At 46.6% G+C, this 25078-nt stretch overlaps 1 protein-coding gene across 2 annotated transcripts; it reads right to left on the reverse strand.

Moving 5' to 3' along the window:
* Positions 1 to 256: 256 nt before the first annotated feature.
* Positions 257 to 12269, reverse strand: nudt17 (nudix (nucleoside diphosphate linked moiety X)-type motif 17). Of its 2 annotated transcripts, XM_056286701.1 has the most exons (9): positions 12147 to 12269; positions 11947 to 12011; positions 10856 to 10972; positions 6340 to 6523; positions 5841 to 5866; positions 5470 to 5562; positions 3420 to 3518; positions 1028 to 1161; positions 257 to 939 (listed from the first exon to the last, which is right to left on the reverse strand). In XM_056286701.1, the coding sequence occupies exons 3-9, from the start codon at positions 10943 to 10945 to the stop codon at positions 756 to 758; spliced, it is 810 nt and encodes a 269-aa protein (XP_056142676.1). In that variant the 5' UTR covers positions 10946 to 10972; positions 11947 to 12011; positions 12147 to 12269; the 3' UTR covers positions 257 to 755. The 2 variants fall into 2 exon arrangements, with proteins under 2 accessions (XP_056142676.1, XP_056142675.1); XM_056286700.1 differs by having other exon boundaries at positions 11947 to 12263.
* Between the last annotated feature and the right edge of the window lie 12809 nt (positions 12270 to 25078).

Consider the following 25078-nt stretch of genomic DNA (forward strand, 5'->3'; position numbering starts at 1 on the left):
TCCTTATTCTCGCGCTCCGAACAGATTTATGAGGATCTGCACGCTTCCGGGACACTTCCGGATCCCGCCGCTGCCGCCAATGTAACTGAGCACATTTCCGCCCGCTGCGGGATTCGATCCACGGTTGTACTGCACCACGAGGCGACGACGCTAACCTCTCACAATCTGTAAATAATCGATGTATTACACAATATTAATCTCTTTAGGAATGACACCGTACACCTTGTAAATTAATCAAATCACATTTATTCACAAGTTAGATTTCAATACGTTTTTTTTAACGGTATCAGTTTTGGTTTCAATTTATATTCAATATTTTATTTCAGTAGTGTAAGATTTCTGCAGTCGCAGCAACAGGTATCCGAGGTGTTTATGTTACCAGGGTAACGAGGAACGGATGTCTGAGTTCGTGACATTGCAGGGTGCACTGAATGGAGGAATTCTGTCAAGGGAATTTCCCTTAAACTGACCTTCCCTGGACAAGGAGCAGGAAGTAGGGAGTACTGTTTATGTGCACTGTGAAATGGAACACAACCATCTGCTTCCAGAGGCGCAAGCAGGAAGAACTGATCTGCTCATGTGCCCTTTCACACTAGTCACATGACATTAATTAATTTTAATCAAGACCACCTTTTTTTATTATTTAAAAGTTTAATTTCTTGCCCAAAGCCAACAAATCTGAACATAAATAAGACTGTAAATATGTTACTTTGGGAGGAAAAATCCTGAATCAGGATCTATGTGGCATGAGTTCGTTAATCCTGAGCTGGACCCGGGCCAGTCGACCGCTCTAGAGTCTTCAGCCAAAGCTCCAGGGCAAACTTGGTTCCAGTACTGACCCGCTCCACATCTGCTCCGCTGGTTGGAACTCGGTTACATAGAACTGATACTTGAAGGGCTGATTCAGTTAGCATCCCATCCTCTGAGACCTCTGACACGCTGGAGAAACAGGAATAAAAACTAAATTACTGTTAACAAGAAAGGTCAAAGGTTAAATCTGTTTATATGTATAATCTACTGACTATACCTAATGGTTGATGGCAAACCCTCCATACAGACCGGTGTGTCCTGGCCATCCACAGCAGAGACGATGGCTCTGACCAGGGCAGTGTCTGCCCACATACATCCACTAACCTCAGCGGGCTCTGGACGCAGATATGCCTGAAACACACAGGGAGGAGATTCAGCCTCGTGTCTTTTCTCACCAGAATGAAGAAATAGTCCTGGTGGACAGTCCAGATGGTTAGGTGGTGCTCTCATCCAGCGAGACTAACATAACTACTAACCTGAGGGTGACTACCTTCAAGTTGTTGTCCTACTCATGAGTTCAGAATAGAAGTCCAAAACGCGACTTGGTTTTGGTTGGAAATGATAAAGAGAATCTTACTTTTCCAGAAGATAATAAACCAGCTGTTCATGTTAAGCTGTTGTGCACTTATCTGGTAAATAATTAGGATATTTCTTAGAGGACTTGAAGGCAGCATAAACTTCCAATAAAGATTCCAAGTTACTAACATTACATGACGCCAGTAAAATGGAGGTCAAAGGTTAGCGCATGTTCCAATTACCTTAGAATGATGATGTCATGGAGAGAAGTGGGAAGAATTTTTAAAATTTAAAATTTTTATTTTTAACATCTCCGTGAACAGACATCCGCTGCTCCAGGAGTCACAAACTCTATTGAGCGGCTGGCAATTAGAAGAGCGTCCATTTGACATCGAATCATAAATGTAACATTAAAATTACACAAACTTGACACTCAGACTGAGAGGGCCGACTCATTCCACACACACCCAACAGTCCTGTTAAAGTTTCCGTGTACTTTCTACCTGATATTTCCTAGTCCTATTATGATACATACTAGTCTTATCAAAGTTATCATTCCTGTTATGATATATACTAGCCCATTATGATATTCCTACTCCTATTATGATGTTCACCAGCCCTGTTAGGATATTCCTATTTCTATTACTTTATTCACCAGTCCCATTATGATTTTATATTCATATTATGTTCCCTTGTCCTATTACGGTATTTTCTAGTCATATCATATGTACTCGCCATGCTGCGATAGGCTCCAGCATCCCCGCGACCCTGAGAGCAGGATGAGCGGCTTGGATAATGGATAGTTATGATATTTACTTGACATTGTGCTTCAGGGAAGCATTACATTTAGTATTACACACAGAAGCTTTCACACAGACTCCGGCTCAAACACAGGTACAGAGAGAAGTTCATTCTCTTAGAATCAGAATCTACCTTCCAACCAACATTTAACCCCCACCCACTGCCGCGACTAAAAACACAAATGTAGAAAGACAGAAAAACAGAAGAGAGAAGAAGACAAACAGATAGGATAAGTAGATACACGAGACAGGTAGAAAGCCAGACAGATAAACAGATAGACAGAGACAGGTAGACAGACAGATAAACAGATATATAAACAGACAGACAGATAAACAGACAGACAGTCCCTTTTCTTTAAGATAATAGGAGAAGCCCTCAAAATTACACTGGATCCCTGCCCCTTGACAGCATCTTTGGGGTACCCCATATGCCGACCAGTCTTACCAAGGAAAATTCTGATGTTGTTGCCTTTGCCTCACTCATTGCCCGCAGACGCATTTTGTTACAGTGGAAAAGCCCAAATCCACCTTTCGCTACCTCCTGGTTAAAGGATTTAATGTAATTTCTTCCATTAGAGGAGTTGAAGTATTCTTTAGGAGGCTCAACTGCTAAGTTCTACAAAACATGGCAGCCTATTATCTCATATGTAAATTCTCTTACCTCTCTGGACCCCAACTGATTATCAATGAATCCATTCTTTGGGGTGGGCATCCCGAGCATCCTTTTTATTGCACTGACCTCCCTCTGTCTGTGAATGTTCTCATTCATCCAAGTCGTGGTTATCCAAAGGAACTGAATCAAGTGCAACTGGACTTGGTATATATCCGTGAAGACGTTTCGCCTCTCATCCAAGAGGCTTCATCAATTCGTGCCTTTCTGACTAGACCAAGCTAGTCTTGCACTTTATTCAATTCCTTTGGACTGACCTCCCTACTTTATTCTATTTCATTTTATCATCTCCGTGTGTGTGTGTGTGTGTGTGTGTGTGTGTGTGTGTGTGTGTGTGTGTGTGTGTGTGTGTGTGTGTTTTATTTACTTACTCAGTTCTGTATGTGCATTATTTTTTTTCTTCCCTGTTTTCTTTAAGAATTTGGGATGGGTGGGGGGTTGGAACAAGGTGTTATTGTAGTTCTCTGTTCTAACACACCCAAAAAAGGGGGGAAATGTTGTGAAACACTGATCTGTTCTTTGTGTCTAACATGTACGTAACACTGGTTTCCAATTAAAAAAAACAAACAAACAAACAAAAAAAACAGACAGACAGACAGACAGACAGGTAGACAGACAGATACCTGTAGTTGTTGGTGAGTCAAAGAGGTGTGCAGCAGCATGTAGGTGACTATGTGATGTCTCTCAGGTGATCCTCTGGACAGCATGGGAGGATACGCAGACTGACATGACACAAGACAGGTAGAGGACTACTTTGATCACAGTATCACTTTACTCACACACACACACACACACACACACACACACACACACACACACACCATATGATCCGACATAATGATGTACATTTATGACCAGATGTAATGTGTGTATCACTTTGAATGGGTGTATGTATACGTCTGTGTGTGTGTCTGTGTGTGTGTGTGTGTGTGTGTGTGTGTGTGTGTGTGTGTCTGTCTGTGTATCAGTCTATCAATCCACATACAGTGCATCCGGAAAGTATTCACACCCCTTCACTTTCCCCACATTTTGTTATGTTACAGCCTTATTCCAAAATGGATTAAATTATTTTTTTCTCATCAATCTACACACAATACTCCATAATGACAAAGTGAAAAAGGTTTTGTAGAAATTTTTGCAAATTTATAAAAAAATACAAAATTGAAATATTGCATGTACATAAGTATTCACACTCTTTGCTATGACACTCAAAATTGAGCTCAGGTTTATCCTGTTTCCACTGATCATCCTTGAAATCTTTCTACATCTGGATTGGAGTCCACCTGTAGTAAATTCAATTGATTGGACATGATTTGGAAAGGCACACACCTGTCTATATAAGGTCCCACTGTTGACATGCATGTCAGAGCAGAAACCAAGCCATGAAGTCAAAGGAATTGTCTGTGGACCTCCGAGACAGGATTGTATCGAGGCACAGATCTGGGGAAGGGTACAAAACAATTCCTACAGCTTTGAAGGTCCCGAAGAGCACAGTGGTCTCCATCATTCGTAAATGGAAGAAGTTTGGATCCACCAGGACTCTTCCTAGAGCTGGCCGCCCAGCCAAACTGAGCAATCAGGGGAGAAGGGCCTTGGTCAGGGAGGTGACCAAGAACCCGATGGTCACTCTGACAGAGCTCCAGCGTTCCTCTGTGGAGATGGGAGAACCTTCCAGAAGGACAACCATCTCTGCAGCACTCCACTAATCAGGCCTTTATGGTAGAGTGGCCAGACGGAAGCCTCTGCTCAGTAAAAGGCACATAACAGCCTGCTTGGAGTTTGCCAGAAAGCACCTAAAGGACTCTCAGACCATGAGAAACAATATTCTCTGGTCTGATGAAACCAAGATTGAACTCTTTGGCCTGAATGCCAAACGTCACGTCTGGAGGAAACCAGGCACCTCTCATCACCTTGCTAATACCATCCCTACAGTGAAGCATGTTGGTGGCAGCATCATGCTGTGGGGATGTTCTTCAGCGGCAGGAACTGGGAGACTAGTCAGGATCGAGGGAAAGATGAATGGAGCAAAGTACAGAGATCCTTGACGTAAACCTGCTCCAGAGCGCTCAGGACCTCAGACAAGGGCGAAGGTTTACCCTTCAACACGACAACGACCCTAAGCACACAGCCAAGACAATGAAGGAGTGGCTTCGGGACAAGTCTGTGAATGTCCTTCAGTGGCCCAGCCAGAGCACAGACTTGAACCCCATTGAACATCTCTGGAAAGACCTGAAAATAGCTGTGCAGCGACGCTCCCCATCTAACCTTACAGAGCTCGAGAGGATCTGCAGAGAAGAATGGGAGAAATACCCCAAATATAGGTGTGCCAAGCTTGTAGCTTCATACCCAAGAAGACTTGAGGCTGTAATCGCTGCCAAGGGTGCCTCAACCAAGTACTGAGTAAAGGGTGTGAATACTTATGGACATGCAATATTTCAGTTTTTCATTTTTAATAAATTTGCAAAAATTTCTACAAAACCTTTTTCGCTTTGTCATTATGGGGTATTGTATGTAGATTGATGAGAAAAAAGGAATTGAATCCATTTTGGAATAAGGCTGTAACATAACACAATGTGAGGAAAGTGAAGGGGTGTGAATACTTTCCGGATGCACTGTATTTTGCTCTCTCTCTCTCTCTCTCTCTCTCTCTCTCTCTCTCTCTCTCTCTCTCACCTCCCACAGACCAAGTATTTGAGGTGAAACATCTTCTGGCTCCAGTCTGAGTCCCGTCTCTTCCCTCAGCTCTCTGAGACCTGCATCCAGGAGCTCAAACACACACACACACACACACACACACACACACACACACACACACACACACACACACACACACACACACACACACACACACGGGTGTTAATCTAAAATGCTGTAAGAGAAAGTAAATCTTTTCTTTATTTAATATTTTGTGCTAATTTCATCTAAGTAATATTTTTATTCTTCTATTTGCAAACATTTTCTGCCAAAGAACCAACACTGGAATCAGACAGACTTTAAAAAAATAGAACTAGACTGGTTTTATTACAACTGAATATGGTACTTACCTCCTCATCCAGTTCCACATGTCCTCCTGAAAAACCAAAACCAATCCAGCCATCAGTACTAGAAACAAATCAACAAGTCCTGCTGGGATCCTTCACCTCCTGACTAGAATAACGCTCACTTCCAATATTTCCAGCATTACCATATCTATCTATCTATCTATCTATCTATCTATCTATCTATCTATCTATCTATCTATCTATCTATCTATCTATCTATCTGTCTGTCTGTCTGTCTGTCTGTCTACATGAAATGTTAAACATTGAGCTCACAGTCCTGTTTCTGTTGTCTGTGTTTCTGTTGTCTGTGTTTTTCTCTATCTCAGTTCATTTTAATTCAGCTTTATTGGCATTACTTAATCAGCATGTGTGTTGCCATAGTCAAACCAGACACTCTTATATAAAGAGGGGCAGTAATACTATGACACGTGTCATATGGAAATAATAATAATAATAATAATAATATGATGTAATCAGGACTGTCAGTATTGCTCTGTCTGACCTGGAGGGACCCACACATTGGGGAAAATGCGGAGTCCTTTGGCTCTACGTGTTAACAGCACTCTCTGATTGGCTGACTGCAGGAGAATAGCCACGCCCACATCTACACCCCGGCGCTGTACATCCTGTGAGATTTCAGCACCCTCAGTGACTGGCAGATGTTTGAATGGACAGAATGCAGGCCTCTGAAAGACATAATGACAATACTAATCATTCATTCGTTTATTCATCATCAGCCGCTTCTCCGGGGTCGGGTCGCGGTGGCAGCAAGCTAAGTAGGGCACTCCAGACGTCCCTCTCCCCAGCAACACCCTCCAGCTCCTCCTGAGGGATCCCAAGATGTTTCCAGACCAGACTGCACATGAAGCCCCTCCAGTGAGTTCTGGGTCTACCCTGGGGTCTCCCCCCAGTTGGCCGTGCCCAGTAAACCCCCAAAGGAAGGCGCCCAGGAGGCATCCTAATCAGATGCCCGAACCATCTCAACTGGCTCCTTTCAATGCCAAGGAGCAGCGGCTCTACTCCAAGCTCCCTCCGGATGTCTGAGCTCCTCACCCTATCTCTAAGGCTGAGCCCAGACACCCTACGGAGGAATCTCATTTCAGCCGCTTGTATCCGCGATCTCACCCTTTTGGTCACTACTCAAAGCTTATGACCATAGGTGAGGGTTGGAACGAAGATTGACTGGTAAATTAATACTAATAATGACTAATAATAATAATAATGATAATAACAATAATAATAATGAATGGACAACGAAGATTTTGGTTCCTGAACACTTTTGGGTGTATTTTATGGATTTTGGGCTGCTGATCATGAAAACATCTTAAAATTTTCCTATCACATACTGTTTTGCAGCTATAACCTATTTTTGTGATTTCCCATCATGTTTTAAGTCTACTAGTATATTGCCCACAAAGCAAGCAGTTTTGGTCAGTCCAAGCATGCCTGGGCATGCACTCAGTGTAGGTGCTATGCAGATGTAGCATGCCTGGGCATACTTAGTCAGGTTAGATGCTGGCAGACAGGCTATAAAAGCTGCTCACACTTACAGATGCCATTTGGACACATGGTGATGCACATGTTCTTCAGACAAGAGCATAGTGAGTATACTTAATAGGGTTTATTGTCTTCAGGAAGATTTAATACAGCAGAAATGTATCGTCAGTGTTGCAACAGCTGTGATACATCCTGCTACGTCTGTGGCGAGTACACTCTTAAGGCTCAAAGATTCACCATGGCTGCACTTATTAAGAAAGCATATTAGCTCTACATTGGATGTAAAATTGGTGACCAAGAGAAACTCTGGGCTCCTCACATTTGTTGTGCAACATGTGCAGTCAACCTGAGAGCCTGGCTCAGAGGTACTCGGAAGTCAACGCCATTTACAGTCCCAATGATATGGCAAGAACAGAAGGATCATGTGATGGACTGTTACTTCTGTCTGACCAATGTATCTGGCCTCTCTACTAAAAATAAGAAATCTATTGAATACCCCAATCTGCCTTCCAGTCATGAGACCAGTGCCACATGACGACAGTTTGCCAGGACCAAAGCCACCAGAGATGGAGCCTAGCTGAAGCAGATGAAGATGCCACAACACATGAACCAGATGTGGAAAACGACACCGATCCAGATGTTGAACCCTTTATGCCTGGTTATCCTAATCTGATAACACAGCCAGAATTAAATGACCTGGTCAGGGACTTAGATTTTTCAGAAGCTAAAGCAGGACTACTGGTTCAAGACTGCAAGGACGGGGTTTTCTGTCACCAGGTACAAAAATTTCTGTTTCGGAACCGTCAAGAACATTTGACAAACTTCTTTACGCAGGTTGACAACCTCTGTTTCTGCACTGACATTGATGGATTGTTCATGGCTTTGGGTTGTGTGCATGACCCACAACAATGGTGTCTTTTTTATAGATTCGTCAAAATTAAGTCTGAAAGCTACCCTGTTACACAACGGCAATGTCCACCCTTCAGTACTCACTGGCTATGCAGCCCACATGAAAGAAACCTACAATAACATGGACCTGTTGTTGAAACACATACAGTACACCAATTACGACTGGAACGTTTGCGGTGATCTAAAAGTATTGGCTACTAGGACTGCAGCTCGGATATACAAAGTACTGTTGTTTCCTTTGTGGATGGGACAGCCGTGTAAAGAGTCACATTACATTAATTAAGAACTGGCCACTCTGTAAGCATTTCGTTCCAGGGCAGAACAGTGTGGCACATAAACTACTTGTCGACCCAGCACAGATATTTCTGCTTCCTCTTCATACAAAACTCGGATTGATGAAAATTTTTGCAGAAGCAATGAAGAAGGAAGGTGATGGATTTTGCTATTGGAGACAGATGTTTCCAAGTATAACCTTTAGATTAAGGAAGGCATTTTTGTTTCATCAGTGACAGGTAGTGCTAGTGGGGCCTGAGAAAACAGCATGGGAGGTATTTAAGGATGTTGTTGAGAATTGTCTTGGTAACTACAGAGCACCAAACTACACTGAGCTGCTTGACAACATGCTTAAAGCATACAAAACCATGAAGTGCAACAGGTCAGGAAATTAAACTGGTATGGGCATGTTTGCCAAATGGAAAGGACACTTGCAATGCACATCCTACAAGGCCTGGTAGACAGGACTAGGAAGAGAGGGAGACCGAGGAAAACCAGGGTAAACAACACCGGAGAATGGCTACAGATGAGCGTAGTGGAGGCGGGGAGAGCTGCGATAGATAGGGAACAGTGGAAGAGACTTGTTGAGGCATCAGCTGATCTCCTATGACCTCCATAGGTTATGGAACTGATGATGATGATGATGATGATGATGATGCAACATGTCACTGAAAATTCATTTTCAGCGTTCACACTTGGACTTCTTCCCTGCTGATCTTGGTGCAGTCAGTGACAAACATGGTGACAGGTTTCACCAGGACATTGCGACCATGGAAAAGAGGCATCAGGGCAACTGGAATCCATCAATGCTGAGCGACTATTGTTGGACACTGACAGGAGAGGCACCAGATGCTGAGTACAAACCAAAATCAGCTGCAAAACATTTCAAGCTCAGTTGAACTAACACAATGTGTCAGCATCATTATGTGAGTAAACATGTTAAGTTCAATAACAGTTATTTTAATGTTTCTCCAAATTCCTATGCGATAAAGCAAATCGGAAATGACTTTTGTGTTCAGCTTGACATTGTCTATCATAATCTCTCTCTTTTTTTTCAGGGAGCAAAATGTTTGAAAAAAAAAATTGTTGTCCAGTGTTACTAACTACAGAACAGTCATAATTCTGAGATGTTGATAAAAATATGTATCGTCACAGTGGCTAAATAAAGAAGAGGAAGGCAGACAGTGATGCGTTTACAGAAGAAGTTAAGATTTGTCTGACAGATATGACAGAACAAGCGAGTAGAAGACCTTTAGCAACAGTAAAACATTCAATAGGTAAAACTCCGATTCACTCATGTTTGTTTTTTTGTGTGGCGGTGGGGAAGGTGCTAACACAACAGCACCGCTGACTCTGCTCATTTTGAATGGCTCTCAAACAATACCTGACCAACATCTACAGAGGAGACATCCACTTCAATAGCTAGCATTGCTATGTCGGGTCAGTTTAGTGGCACCATGGAAGACCAGGCTGTGGTGGGATTTGCTACGCTTAAATCCGTTCCCTGGAGGTGGCTTCAGATATTGGTGTCGGTGGAACATCTCTACTCTACACAAGCTCTGCTCAAACTCTTGTGGTCCAACGTGACTTTCGAGCAAACAAAACGTGGTGGTTGGCAGTCGGATGCAACTTGTCCGGCTTTTGTGTGTGTTGGTTTACAGAGAAAACACAATTTTAAAAAATCAAACAACTGAAAAACTGTTTTTGTTTTGTTATTCAGAGTTCTCAGTCAGCTTTGCTCTCATTGTCTGTTGAGGGTTTCTGTTCTAGTCTCACAAAAGGATTTCCAGTCATAAAAATCCAACATGTTTGATACTATTGAGGCAGCAGAGCAGATCAGGAGGTTAAAGGCTGAATCACAGAATCATCTGGGAAGACAATAAGTTCAGATCAGCCTCAAATTGGGATGGCTCCCTCGATTCTCAAGAGGGGCAAATTGGGCCTAAAATCAGACTGATTAGGCTATCCTCTAGCATGCGCCCGGCTTAAGATGACAGTAGATAACTAACCTCTAAGCAAACACTGGCAAGTGTGTTGACTGATTTTTTTTTAATTAAAAGTGTGGTCTTTTACAAATTTAATCCATACAAGAAACTTGCAGTTTGCTTAAAGGAATAAAATTGCCCTTTCCTCCAGTCAGTCAGGATAACATGAATCTGTTCAACAGTTTCCCCCAACAACAACTTTTTCTTTAGCGTTGTATTTTTACTTATCTAGAATTATCCATCCTACATAGCATTTACTCTAAATTACACACACACGTGCACGCGCACACACACACAATCAGTCCAGCCTCACATGATTACTATTGTGAAGGCATATGTTTGCTGTATTGGTACCTTAAGAGGGATTCCTACATCCTTCTCAGCCGCACTGATGATGAATCGATTCTCCTCCAAGACACATCTCACCACAGCCTGGTCTTCCATGGCACCGCTAAACTGACCTGCTATACTCTGAAAAATAAGACAAAACTTTTCAGTTCTAATATGTTATAAATATGACAAAATTAGAGAATTTTTTTGGTTTAATCATGTATTTGACTATCCCAGATATGGCCCTACCAAAAATCAATATCACAATATGACTGTCAACTAGACCATATCACTAAAACTTAACATTATTCTACAGCTAAATCCAATTTATGAAAGACAGGGGATCTTGTACATCATTTGTGTATCAGGACTAGGAAACAATCATTTTGCATAACTTGACACTTTTTTAAAAATAAAATTCCAGTTTAAAAACCTGAGGCTATTACATGTCCACACTAGCCTATGGAAAATCCATTCAAGTGTGCTATTAGTATAATTATTCTAAACTAAAAATCCGTGAGTATACTTTCAGTTTACTTTTTAAGTACTTATCAGAGATATACTAACAAAATGATACTTAAGTATACCTACAAGTATACTACTAGTACATATTCTTGAACTTTACTTGAAGTTTACTTAATAAAATAAACGTCTAAGTATACTATTTTTTTCTGGGTGTGTTTCCTACCCACTGGTAGAAAATGTAACAACCGCTTTCTAAGGAAATATTTTGGGTTGCCTTGTCACACTATCAGCTGCTGCTTAAATGTAAAACGTAGAGATTTCATGTTAAATTATGTCTGGCTCTAAATTATGTCTGGCTCCGTCAGGCTGATCTCTGGTCCACTATGTGTTTGGAGTCCCGTGTGACAAGTACAATAGACTATTAGCAGAATATTACAGAACACAAGTAGAATAGTACAACAACATAAAGTATATTAGTAGAATATTACAATGTTGAGTTTAACAGAATATTAATAGTTTACTACCATATAAAGTACAGAACAGATTAGTAGAGTATTACAACATATAGTAGAACATAATATAAAATATGAAGCAGAACTGAATATTTGTAGAATATTAGAATATCAGCTTTCACAACTTATGAAACTGACCTGTACAAAGCGGGCACACTGCGGGACGGCGCCGTCCTTGGAGATATGAACCAGGATCCTTCTGACTTTATCCATAGTTTAAGTTAAATGACAGGCAAGGAGATGAACGGTGACAACTCAACAAAAAAAATCGCCATGAAGTACTGACACTCTGAAACATGACATTATGATTTCATGACAGCGGGTCATCTGGTCTGCACCTTATATTGCCATTATTAACCATCTTAAACTCTGGCTCAATATTTCATCGAATCAGCTGCCGCGGAAATCAAGCAGACGCCTGAAGACGCTCCAGCATCAGAAGATTAATAGTTCCTTCCCCGCTGGTCCGCGACCGGTGGTCGGAAGCATTTAACCAAACACCGCCGTGTGCAACGGGAAAATAGACCCGACGGGTTTCCGTTCTGTGGCGCTTGAACCGGTGGCGGTGACGGTTTCGCTGTTTTTACTGTGAGGGGTTAAGAGTTTGGGTGTATTTTGCGATCTGAAATCCGGTATTTATTTGGAGGTTATCTCTGCGTGACCGGCTTCTGTTGAGAGACACCTTCGTGGTCCTCGTCCCCGAGTCCGTTGACGTGAGAAAAACAGCCACCACGTTTTAGGAGATTAAACTGATTTTATTGAGTACAGATCTGGAGACACACTCTGCCAATCCGTTGTGTGTGTGTCTGACTTTGTGTATTCTGGTGGGTTAAATAGGCCCCCCTTTTTCTCCTTTACGCCACATATGGCCTTGATTTTCCTGTCCAATATGTTCGGTCAATGCAACCTTTCATGGCTGAGCTTCAGGGAGTGCTCATCCTATTTGGACATACAGATCTTAGCCGGGGGCCCTCCTTGTACCAGGCACGGTGTCTCTCCCAAGGCCCCAGGGGAGGGCAACCCCCTCCCCTACCCACATTCCGTGCGAGGCATGCAGTATATTTCGTCTACATGAGTGTGTCTTCTTCACCCTCTGTTCTGGTTACATACATTGGTTACATACAGAGTAATACACATACACTCGGGTTATTTTTAGTATCACTTAACAATTCCCCTTTTGATCTCCACTAAGGAGATCACTAAAAGGCTTCTAATTCATGTTCTAAGGGGTTCAGGGCTAACAGGGGCATCATAGGGGGCGGTAGTTCCCCGTCTTTACGCTCGATAGCCGTGATGATGAGCCGGTTTACCAGGGAACGCAGGCAGGGTATGAAGCAACAACCGCAAGTTGCTAGTATAGCCAGGAATATGGCGAGGGAAAGGAGGAGGGATATTACAATACCCTTCCACTTGCCAAATAGGGAAACGAGCCATCTTTCAAACGGGTTGGCAATCCCAGAGTGCTCTTGCATGGTTTGTGATAATGCCATCAGACCCTCGAGGGCTCCTGTAACAGATCCATCTGGGGCGGTGTTATACGCCCATTTCACGCCGCGGCCATCTTTGATTTTTAAAAAAACCAAGTGGTGGGAATTTAGCCACGCCCCCTTCTTACTCAATCGGAAATCAATGCAGCCGGGGCCAGGAGCAAACATGGTTTGGACTACCAACCTCGAGCACCTACCGTCATTTACCACAATATGAAAACTAAGCTGGATCTTTTCTTTTTCGAGTACTTTCTGCCTCTCCTGTGCCAGTGAGGAGAGAGAGACACACAGGGGTGTATTCAAAGAAGCTGTTTAATCACAATAAAAGAAAAAATAAGATACATTTCATTTTTATACGGTACATTCAATATTTATCTATTAGATTGTCCCATCTACAATATTTTCATTCTTTGTCCTTTAATTTTAAAAAACTGTTGGTTCATTTTAAACTAAAATATGTTTGGTCAACTGTCATTCTGTTGTAGCAATAAACTGGAACTCGCTACCAACTCAAATCATCAATTGTTTACTAAACTAAGATAGTGATTGCTCATCTCAAGGTGTGGGCTAAAAAATGGGACTGTACTGAAATGAAGTTAAAGATGTTTCAATCTATCTAAGGTTTGTGTGCACTATTTTCTTGTCAGCTGAATTTAACAAAGGTTTAAAACAGTGGTCCCTGAAAATGTGTTAGGAGAGCACACACAGTCCACAGTTGGTTGACTGTTCCACTTAGTGAAAGGGGTATGACTCCATCAAAAATGTGGTACTCGTTTATGCGTCTTATTGACCGTTCGACGTGTATTCTCAAGCCAGCAATACTCTGTGTGACTGTGAGCTCATCCCAGCTAAACTGTCCGCTTGGGCCTAAAAATGCAGGGATGACAAGTTTTACATCTATTTCATCGAGCAGGTCTTTGATAAGGAAGCCCTTATTGGCCATGACCTCATCACCTGACTCTAAGAGGTCCAGAACACCTGACCTCTTAGTTATCTCCTTATTAGAAATACATCCTGTGTATAGATTACTTACCAGGCTAACTGGCCCTGAGGGAGTGATCCCAATTAGGGATTTCAGTGTAGTGTTACTTTTATAATGGGAGTATGTCATGGTGTTCAAAACCTTCGAACTAGCTGTCTCGATGCAGATCTCTGTGCAGTCTAGTATCACTCTTGTGTTTGGGTAGAATTCCCTGAATACTGGTGGCATTAGCTCGTCTACTGCTGCTCTACTAGGCCATATTGGGAGGGTCCCTAACATAAAGAGCAAATAGTTGGCCCACGTCGTACAGTTCCTGCTGACTGTGGCTGGCGACACATTGAATCATACAGATAAATCCAGAGCAAAAAAGCCCTGCCTCACACGGCACAAGAACAGGAAAAACTGATCAATCAGTGATAAATGCTCTGCATGGAAGCCAGACACAGAAATGTGTTCTAGGTTATGGCTGTTCCTTTGCATTTGAGTCCATCGCACCATGGACTCTGCAGTAGGCTGTAAAGCTAGGAAGAGTGCTTTGAGGGTGTGGTAATCCTTAAAACCGGTGTAAAACCTGATCAGATTGGGCGCACACTGGAAGCGTTCTAGACCAAAACGCTCACTTTTCAGCTTTTTATTTTCGTCCTCCAGGAAAGCGATGCGTTTCTTTACTGCGTCAAGCTGGTCTTCCACAGAAAGGGGCTTCACGTCGTAGTCATGATCAGGTGGAGTCGCCCAAACCTCACTGGACACATGAGGATATGTCATACATGTGGGAAGCAATATAAATCCACACATTTTCCTGTTATCAGGATGATGTGTCAGAACAGAGCTATCCACTATTGAAAGATTAGTGAATATATATATACATATATATACAGATTTATCTCTTTCCCTTCTTTGATAGGAGTTGCAGGATGGTACACAGCAGTACGACATGTTGCTTCCAGCAGTGTTTTCAATGAAGTAAGAAGGGGGCGTGGCTAAATTCCCACCGCTTGGTTTTTTTTTTAGTCCAAGATGGCCGCGGCGTGAAATGGGCGTATTGGGAATGAAAGTACAACACTGGTCCCCAAACATAGAGCAAACACCCCCTTTTTCGGCTAGGAGCATATCCAGGGCCATCCTATTCTGTATGGTCATAAGGGAGGTAGCCGCCAACTGGTCAGACAAGCCTGCTACGGCATCCCTGGTCAGGTCAGCCAGTCTCAGGATATTCTTGTTGGGGGACACAGGGAAGAGTGCACTGATTAGGGGGATGTTTTCAAACCCGGCGGCCACCTGGTCAACCAGTTTGTACTCATCTGGAACCCCACGGGGCACCCCGATAGCGTCAATATACGTGGGGCCGCCTTTGGACAAGTCAAAATCTTGGGGAGACGTGTCCCTGCGCTGCCGATGGCCGGATCCCTGGGAACGGCGTGAACCGATCAGGGTGACCGGGAGGGACAGACGGACCAGAGCGCAGTGACCAATCCAGTTGGATGGCAACCTAGCGTGGAGGGTAACACCCCCGCAGTACCAGAATAGGTCGGCCCGATGACGTGGAGACGGGTGACATTACCCCAGCCTGTCATATTGACCGTGCGGCAGCACCAGTCTGAGGGGATAGTGCCTACGTCGTTGTTATTCAGGAAGCAAGTAAAATTACTTTTAACCGGGACAAAAGCGGGCTGGACCAAATCCTTCGTAGATCAGGGAGAGGCCAGAGCAGTTAACAGGCACTGGGTTCATCATAATGGCCATCGGGCAGTGAAACCCACCGGCGTCGTCCACATGAGTTGGTGCAGGGACGGTAATGAGAACGGGTCGGGCCGAAGAGCAGGCTACACACCCCTCCATACCACGTTCTGCAGCGGTGGCGGAGAGCCACTCCAGCCACATACTCCGTCCCGCATACCCGGTGGCATGATACACTATGTCAGTTGGGTTAATACGATGAGGGTCGACCCGCTTTACCACGGTATCCTCTGGTATACCCGGGGTCTCCCAGATTATACTGTTATTGCCAGGAGGATACGTGGTATCCTCGTGCTCGTGATCCACCCAGGTGACTCGAAAGAAACTCTGGGGATCCGTACCCGTGACATCGAGCCCGATGGTACACAGGGTGTCGTTTTCACCCTTAGATGGGCACAGCTCCACCAACCCCGGGCCTCTCTCGTTCTTGTCAATATCTGTAAATGCATGTCTGGCCAAACTGAACTCAATACCCTTCTGCTGATCAACCGTGTCCTCAATGGATATCATGAGGGTCTTACCGTCCCCTCCTAACTGCACTTTTATGTACTTCTCGTAGTCCTTCTTATGGGACCACTTATATCAACTCGGCCAGAATACTTTGCGACATATGTAAATGGGTTGTTGTTTCCAGTAGTCGTCCTGCCCCTCCGGACAGGGGAATAGGTCACACAGCCTTACCCGATATGTGGCTGTGGTCCCTAAAGGGTGGGTCCAATTGACCCAGGATTTATACCACCCCTTACCAACATAACAGCGGAACTCTTCCCCCCTTTTTACCTCGTCCCTCTTTGCCCGGCTCTGGGTTAAATCAAAAGCCTAGATGCACACGGTCAGCCACATCACCACGGCCAGAGCCCCAACCGCAAATCTAGTTTCTACATGATGGTCAGTTCTTTTGACCGTCATGGCGAAGGCTGCTGGGTCGCCGATCTGCTGGACCGTTCCTCCCGAATCAGCTTCTTCTAGCCGGGTATGTGATCGTCCGGCTGGGTTCCTCTATGACCTAGGGGAGAGGTTACCAGCACTTTCACCCTGTTCCAAGCTAACAGTGTGGTTTGGTGTTTCACTGGAATCTGGTCTCTCTTCCTGGGGGGACGTTGCCTCCTGTAGGCCCTCTTGTATAGCGTCTAGGGTCCGTCTGGGCTCCTCCGCGACAGCACACTGACTCCAGTGGTACCAGACGTCTCCCTTCCCTTTCAGCCGGACTGCGTGAGACGTCCTCTCTACCACCTCGTAGGGTCCGGTCCACCGGGGCTCCGCCCACTTCCGCTTAATGGCTCGCAACAGGATCCACCGCGCCTGGGGGAGGGTGGATTCCGGTGCCGGCGCGCGTCTTTCGCCAACCTGTCGGGAGAAATCTGAAACCAAAGCCTGTAATTCTTTAAAACATGTGCTTTTAGTTCCCCCCATTAACTCTAGTCCCTCCGTTGAGGCCGCCCCAGGCCCCGGAAACTGTCGCCCCGTCATTGATTCATATGGGGTGAACCTGGTCCCCTGATTGACTGATGACCTAATCGTCATTAGTGCCAAGGGAAGGGCCTCGACCCAATTCATTTTAGTTTGAGCGCAAATTTTAGCCAGTTTTTGTTTGAGGTTGTGATTCATTCTTTCTACCTTGCCCTGGGACTGTGGATGGTATATGGTCCCAAAGGCGTGTTTCAGTCCTAATAGGCTCTCGACCTTTCTGAGGTCGGCCCCCTTGAAATGAGATTCTATCCGCCATGTTTATCCCTTCGTGGATGAATGTCAAGTTTGGTGCCTCCAAGGCCTTCGTTATTCTCTGTTGTCTCAGCGGTGTCATAGTAAACCGCTGTGAGTTAACATAGGCTATTACGCTGTGTGTTGTTAGGACCATCAGTGGGTGACCCATCACAATGTGTGCCGTTTTTTTATGTAAAATTTTTGCTATGCCTGCTGCATGCTGTGTACACGGCGGGTGTCGCTTCTCGGTGGCGTCCAACAGTATGCTAGCATACATCAAAATCCTTCTTTCCCCCCTTTTTTTCTGAAACAGAATGCCATTTACTGTGCCGTCTGTTTCAGAAACATCCAAATAGGAGGGTAGGGTGTGATCTGGAATAGCAAGTTCAGCGCTTTGGGCCAAGCGTTGCTTCAAGGCAATGAAAGCGGTTTCTGCCTCAGTGAGGCGGCGAGGTTGTGCATCCCGCAGGCCTTTACCAACAACCGTAAAGGTGTGGTAAGACCCACGTAGTCTGGAATGTATGTGCGACTGTAGCCCGTAAGTCCCAGAAAAGAGAGCATGTCCTTCACCCGGAGGGGTTTAGGGTGTGTCAGAATAGTGGAGCGATGCACGGAGGACATGGCAGCTCCCTTCTAGGATATGACCCTTCCCAAAAAAGAGACCTGCGGCCGCACCGCTTGAAGTTTGGCCCTACTAACCTTAAAGCCAGCTGTGGCGAGGTGACGGAGAACTTGGTCCGTGACGGCAGCGCATGTTGCGGGGGTGGGAGCGGCTAGCAGGAGGTCGTCAACATATTGCACGAGTGTACAGCCGGTAGGGAGGGGACAGTCAGACAAAATTTTCTGCAGGGCCTGATTGAAAAGACCGGGGGAGCTCGCAAAGCCCTGTGGCAGGCGGGTGTATCGAAGTTGGCGGGCGCGAAAGGTGAAGGAAAAGACGTCACGTAGGTGGTGTGCCAGGGGAAGGCAGAAAAAGGCGTTAGCCAAGTCTATACAGGAAAACCATTTGTGGGTGGGGTCCAGCGCTCCAAGGGCTGTATATGGATTGGGCCCAGGAATGGAGGGTGTGAGGAGGAGGGCGTTTATGGCCCTAAGGTCATGGGCCATTCGATATTTACCCGTCCCGGGTTTCTCCACCGGGAGAATGGGGGTGTTCCAGGCGGAGGTGGAGGGTTCCAGAACCCCGGAAGCCAACAGGCCACCTATGGTTTCCGCTATGCCATCCTCCGCCTGTTGTTTGTGAGGGTACTGTGAGATCCAGACTGGGGCCTGCGTGTGTTTAAGTGAAAACGACACCGGGGGACAGTCTACTAGCCCGACATCCGTGGGGCTCCCCGACCACAGTGTCTCAGGCAGGGCCGCAATCAAGGGAGCGGCCAAAGGGTGATCAGATTTTTCCCTACCGTGATATCGACCGATTTGCTCATGACACAGTGTTACGGTATCCAAAGTGGAGTTGGTAATGCGCCATACCCTTCCCGATGGGGAGTAGGCCACCCTGGGGAGCTGAGTGGGGGCCCAGTCTTGCAAGAGCAGGGCCGCCTTGATCATGGGTCCCAAATCTTTGGCTTGATGATCGGGATGCAGAGCGAGTGAAACGTGTGGTGACGCTTCGTCGCCCATCTTATACCAGGCCATTTGTGACGTAGTCAACGAGGCTGCGGCGGCCACTCCCTCAGGGGCAACATAAATATCTGTCAGTCGGACCTCCCAAATATTTTTCTGTATTTCATCAAATTCCATCTGATAGCTCTCATCACCCTCTCTATCATAATATAGGGTAAGATGGGGCGGGTCAACCGGGGGCGTGTAGGGTGCCAGACTGGAGATCCAGGGCCGCCACTCCTCGTAGTGTCGTAGCAGGCCTTTGTCTTGCGGAGGGTCGTCGGGGAGGATACCCCAATAGATGTCAGCGTATTCCGGCTCCTCGTTCTGCAGAAGACACTGTCCGCACCTCCTGAGCTGTGGTAGGCAGGGCAGGGTAGAGCCCCCTGGCAGGGTGACTGTGAGGCCATCCCCACAACACAATATGGATGCCCGTAGTTTAATCAGTAGGTCTCTTCCTAGCAGACTAACTGGAACGGAGGGGGAGAACACAAAGGTGTGTAACGGTCTCTGGTCCCCTATGGTGGTGACGAGAGGTTTAGTGATAGGCAGTATTTGTGTTTCCCCGGAAAACCCCACCACACTCACTGTGGCTCCTGATAATTTGTCCTCAGTTGGTGTCACATTCATCGTGGAATAGGTGGCACCGGTATCCACTAACATCATCAAATCCGTATTATCCACTGTCATTTTAAGCATGGGGTCTGCCGTTGTCCCCACGCCAGGGGCTTCCCGTGGGACTCGCCATTCTGCTTCGTCCTCCCAATGTCCCTGGAGGAACTGTCCGCCCCTCTCCGGGGGCGCCAGTTGGGGGTGTGGTACCTGGACTCCGCCTCTTGTAGGTCCTCCCCGGCCCCCCCGTGTCTGGTTCTGTGGGCACTCCCGGGCCCAATGGCCACTTTTGCCGCACGTGTGACAGGCTCCATACCGGCCAGGGTATGAGGGTCGGCCCCGTCCCCCCGTCCCGGCCCACCCACCCCCCGGTGGTCCGCCCCTGTAGCCGCGCCGATAACCACGGCCAAACCTCATTGCTCCCCCTGGGGGAAACCCTTGTTCCCACGGGGGAATCGGATACAAATCGGGAAGATATGGGAGATCCGGCTGAGGGACAACGGGATCACTCCCGGCCGTCATTTGTTTTTTACTACTATGTTTCAAATCCGTCGCTTGCTTGCGGGCTTTGCCCACATCTAATTTTAACAGCTGCCGCCGCAGCTCCTCAGTCCGCTCCTCTTTTTCTTTTTCGTCATCTCGCGCTCTTTGTAAGTGGTGTATCAAGTGTCGCTCCCACATGCTCGGCTCACTACCTGGCAAATCGGGGTTGTCTAACATGCGTCTTCTCACTTTCTCCGGGACCCCCTCCAATATTGCCCTCCTATACCATTCTCGTTGTACCCCTCTTCTATCGGGGTGTTGACCCGTCTGACGAGTCCATTCCTCCTTTGCCTTATTCAAATATTCCCGCGGGGTTTTGTCTCTAGACCACTCTAGTTTCGGAACATGCCCGCGGTTAGGTGGGGGAAACTTATCCCGTATGGCTCGACATATTTCCGCCAAATCCCGTAGGAGAGGGCGATCGTCGGGCTCGTCCTCGATTTGGGCATCGAGCTCTATGTCCCGTAGCTCAGATGCCGACATACTGCGGACCGCCACCGCCCGCCAGTCACCCAGTGCCAGCGTCTTCCCCTGCGTGAGCTTATACAACTCTCCCAACCAGATAACCCCGCCCTCGGTTATCGGGGGCATCCTATCCACTAGGGCCTGTACGTCACCCAAATTCCGTGGTTTATATCGGCACCCCTGACCCCTGTACGACCGCACGACTGGACACTGCAATCGGGACCTAGTCCGCGTCCGTGGGGGGGGCCCTGCCCCCCCTCTCTCTGTCCCTGCCCCCCCTCTCTCTGTCCCTGGGGATAACAGCGACTCCGCTTCTCTCATTGCTTCAGCGGCGGAGGTTAGTAAAGCCCCCACCACACACTCCCCTCTCTCTCTACCTCCCTCCTCCTCGTCTTCCCAGCTTCCCCGGGCCACGCCCATTGCTCCCACGTGGTAGGTATCTAATATCCCATTATCATCTTCACACCCCCCCGACACTGAGCCTGTGATGACCACTGGCCTCTCCCCCTTTTCCCGCTGTTTCGGCTTCGGCCGCGCCCCTCTGGCTCCCTGTTGTCTGGCTAATCTCTGTTTAAACGGGACTTCTTCTTCCTCCTCCTCGTCCTCCTCCTCCGGGGAGCTGGGCCCTTCATTCACAGTCTCTATTCTCCCCCGTGATCGGGTCGCTATCTCGGGGGCGCTGGGCGCCGGAGCTGTTTCAGTTTGAAATGTACCATCCGTAATGTTTAATACCGGATATACTCCGCCCTCACACTGTCCCTGTGGCTGTGGGCTACATCTTCCCACCTCGTATGGAAGAGGATCCTTTTTTTCTATCTGGGGTCCCCCTGTCTTTTTCTCTTCTTCCTCTTTCATGCAATGAGCAAGCCCTTGCCACGTGATGGCATAATTATACCATCTTAGTCGATCTTCCTCAGCTTGGCTTATAGTCTTCTTCCATTTCCTCTGTGACATCACCCCACATGTCTGTCTCCTTTTCTCTGCCTCTGCTCCCTTTTCCTTACAAATGTTTTCCTGCTTCCACAAATACCTCCCCAACGGAAGGGCGTCCTCCCCCTTTATCTCTCCCAATATAACAGCTTCTTCTAACCTCCTCTGTTCTTCCTCCCTTCGTCTCGCCTTGGCCTTGGGACCCTCATTCTTTTGGTTCGTCATCATTTGTATCAGTATGTCGCTCTGCTTCTGCAGGGCCTTCCACTGCGGTCCGCCACCGCTTTTTCCTCCTCCTTCTTTTTCCATTCTAGCTTTTACGTCTCCCGTCTATCTGTTAGGGACTCCAACCCTTTACTCTATTTGACGTGTACCTCCTTTGGGGCTCCTCAATTCCCCGGGAGAGTCTTTCCCGGCCTTAACCTCACCCCCTCGTCAGAGAGTGAGTGGCTGCGCCACTACCTAGGATCTTAGACAGAGGACTCCAACCTCTTCTACCGATTATCTCCTTTTTACTCTTACCGTAGGGGACTCCACCCCCCCCCCTTTTGTTAAACTGGCCGCCTTCTCCTTCCCGAGCTTAGCACAATTTAGTCATTCAGTCCAATATGCAGATTTGGTTAAAACAGGTTCTGCTTACCTTATTCGTGTTGTGGGTCGACCCCAAGCTCGGGAGGTGTCGGCGGGCAGCCACACTGTCCAATTAGGACCGCTTCTTCACATCCCGGACGAAGCCCCCGGTTTGTCGAGAATCACCTTCGTGGTCCTCGTCCCCGGGTCCGTTGATGTGAAGAAAACAGCCACCACGTCTTAGGAGATTCAAATGATTTTACTGAGTACAGATCTGGAGACACACTCTGCCAATCCGTCGTGTGTGTGTGTCTGACTTCTTTGTGCGTTCTGGTGGGTTGTATAGGCCCCCCTTTTTCTCCTTTACGCCACACGTGGCCTTGATTTTCCTGTCCACTATGTTCGGTCAATGCAACCTTTCATGGCTGAGCTTCAGGGAGTGCTCATCCTGTTTTGACATACAGCTCTTAGCCGGGGGCCCTCCTTGTACCAGGCACGGTGTCTCTCCCAAGGTCCTAGGGGAGGGCAACTCCCTCCCCTACCCACATTCTGTGCGAGGCATGCAGTATACTTCGTCTACATGAGTGTGTCTTCTTCACCCTCTGTTCTGGTTACGTACATTGGTTACACACAGAGTAATACAAATACACTCGGGTTATTTTCAATATCACTTAACACTTCCCGCCCGGATTATAAGCGAAGTAGAAGGCAGTGATAAGAAGCGCGCCACCGTCCGTAGAGGCTGAGACCACACGTTCATAAAAAAAAAAAAATCTGTCAACACACTTGTCCATGTTTGCTTCGAGGTTAGTTATCTAGTGTCACCTTGGACCTGCAGGAGACTGGCACGTAAATGGCGAAAATCAAAATTGGAAGCGTTTTACCTATCGTGGCACGAGTGTTTACCCCTTTTATCCGCACGAGTTCTCGTCTGTCTATCATAAATGTGCCACACACAAAAAAATCACCATACACATGGTCCTTTTTATTTGCTTCTAGAGAATCCTGTATTTTCTCTACCTGAAAAAGACATCAAATTCACAGCTACAGCTCTTTGTGGACGTGTGGACAGGGATGAAGAAAAATGTCCAGTAGGAAACTGATTTGAATTTCCCCACTATATCCCCACCTTATAAAAACCAAACTGTGTGGCCAGGAAAACAATGGTTGGAGTGCATTCACCACGAGGGGGGAAGCATTTTTGAAAGATCTCGCCTGTGCAATAGACATTTTGGTGTGGACTGCTTTATCAACCATGAAACCAGTTGTGATGGGCGTCTTGAGATATTTTGTTCTTGAAACGGCAGTCCCATTGGTATACAAGGTAGAATGGTAAAATGTCAATCAAATCGAACGACCGCCGCTTATTAAATCCCACAACAATGATCAGTTTCTTTATGCCACTACGCCCTAAATGCCATTTCATGTCGTCTTTAAAGAAGTCTTTGGGGCATCCAGGTAGCGTACCCAGATAGCCAAGAATCTTTGGCCCAAATATGGCCCACATCTGCAGTTATCTTATGACCCACATTTGGCCTTGAATGACAGCGTTGACTCAGGTGATTGTGGCTGCCTCAGCTCAGCCACAGGTCCACCTTATATGGCCCACATCTGGCTCACATAGTGTGTGCTATAACCCATTTCAAGCCCGGTTCATTACATTTGGGCCATGTCCGGCCCACACAACACTTGCTGTAACCCAAGTCAGGCCCGGCTTATGACATTTGGGCCACATCTGGCCCACACAACAGTTGCCAGTGCCGTAACTGAGCCATAAGTACCAAAAGTGCCCCAGATTAGGCCCAAATGTGTCTGCTATCTGGGTTGTGGTCTATCCCATTGCCTACCAACATGGGGATCGCCGGTTCGAATCCCCGTGTTACCACCAGCTTGGGCAGGCATCCCTACAGACACAATTGGCCATGTCTGTGGGTGGGAAGCCGGATGTCTGTCCTGGTCGCTGCACTAGCGCCTCCTCTGGTCAGTCGGGGCGCTTGATCGGGGTGGGAGGGGGAACTGGGGGGAATAGTGTGATCCTCCCATGCGCAACGTCCTCCTGGGGAAACCCCTCACTGTCAGGTGAAAAGAAGCGGCTGGCGACTCCTCATGTTCCCGAGGAGACGTGGTAGTCTGCAGCCCTCCCTGGATCTGCAGAGGGGGTGGAGCAGCGACCAGGATGGCTTGGAAGAGTGGGGTAATTGGCCAGGTACAATTGGGGAGAAAATAGGGGGGAAAATAAGTCTTTGACACACTTGAGAGGTAACGAAAATGTTACCCACATGTCTCCTGACTCATTCCCATTTTGGGCATTTAGCCGCTATCCCGAGAGATAGAATGACCATGAACAATAGAGAACTGACAGAGCGATAGTGTGATTCTTGATGATGGAGACGTGACAGAGAGAGACATAATGATGATGATATTTCAGGCCTAGCAGATGAGTGTGTCGCTCAGGGATTCTCATATCAATGCTCATATTCTCATCATAAACACTCACACAGCAGCAAGAAGGTCTTTTTTCACCACAGGGTAGAACAAATCCACAGAAGACTGTCTGTTGAAGAAACAGGTGGCAGGTTGTGTGTCAGTGACCCCGTTTAGACTTGGTTTTAAAATGTGTGTGTGTGTGTGTGTG

The sequence above is a fragment of the Lampris incognitus genome, chromosome 9 (genome assembly GCF_029633865.1).
Source record: "Lampris incognitus isolate fLamInc1 chromosome 9, fLamInc1.hap2, whole genome shotgun sequence".
Lineage (NCBI taxonomy): Eukaryota > Metazoa > Chordata > Actinopteri > Lampriformes > Lampridae > Lampris > Lampris incognitus.

Excerpts from the sequence above, each read along its gene's own strand:
- nudt17 (XM_056286700.1), bottom strand. The coding sequence starts at position 12,021 with ATGGATAAAGTCAGAAGGATCCTGGTTCATATCTCCAAGGACGGCGCC. Across the intron at positions 5,563-5,840 it reads ATGTGGAACTGGATGAGGAG|CTCCTGGATGCAGGTCTCAG; the intron begins GTAAGTACCATA and ends TGTGTGTTTGAG. Across the intron at positions 1,162-3,419 it reads TGACTCACCAACAACTACAG|GCATATCTGCGTCCAGAGCC; the intron begins GTATCTGTCTGT and ends TGTGTGTTTCAG.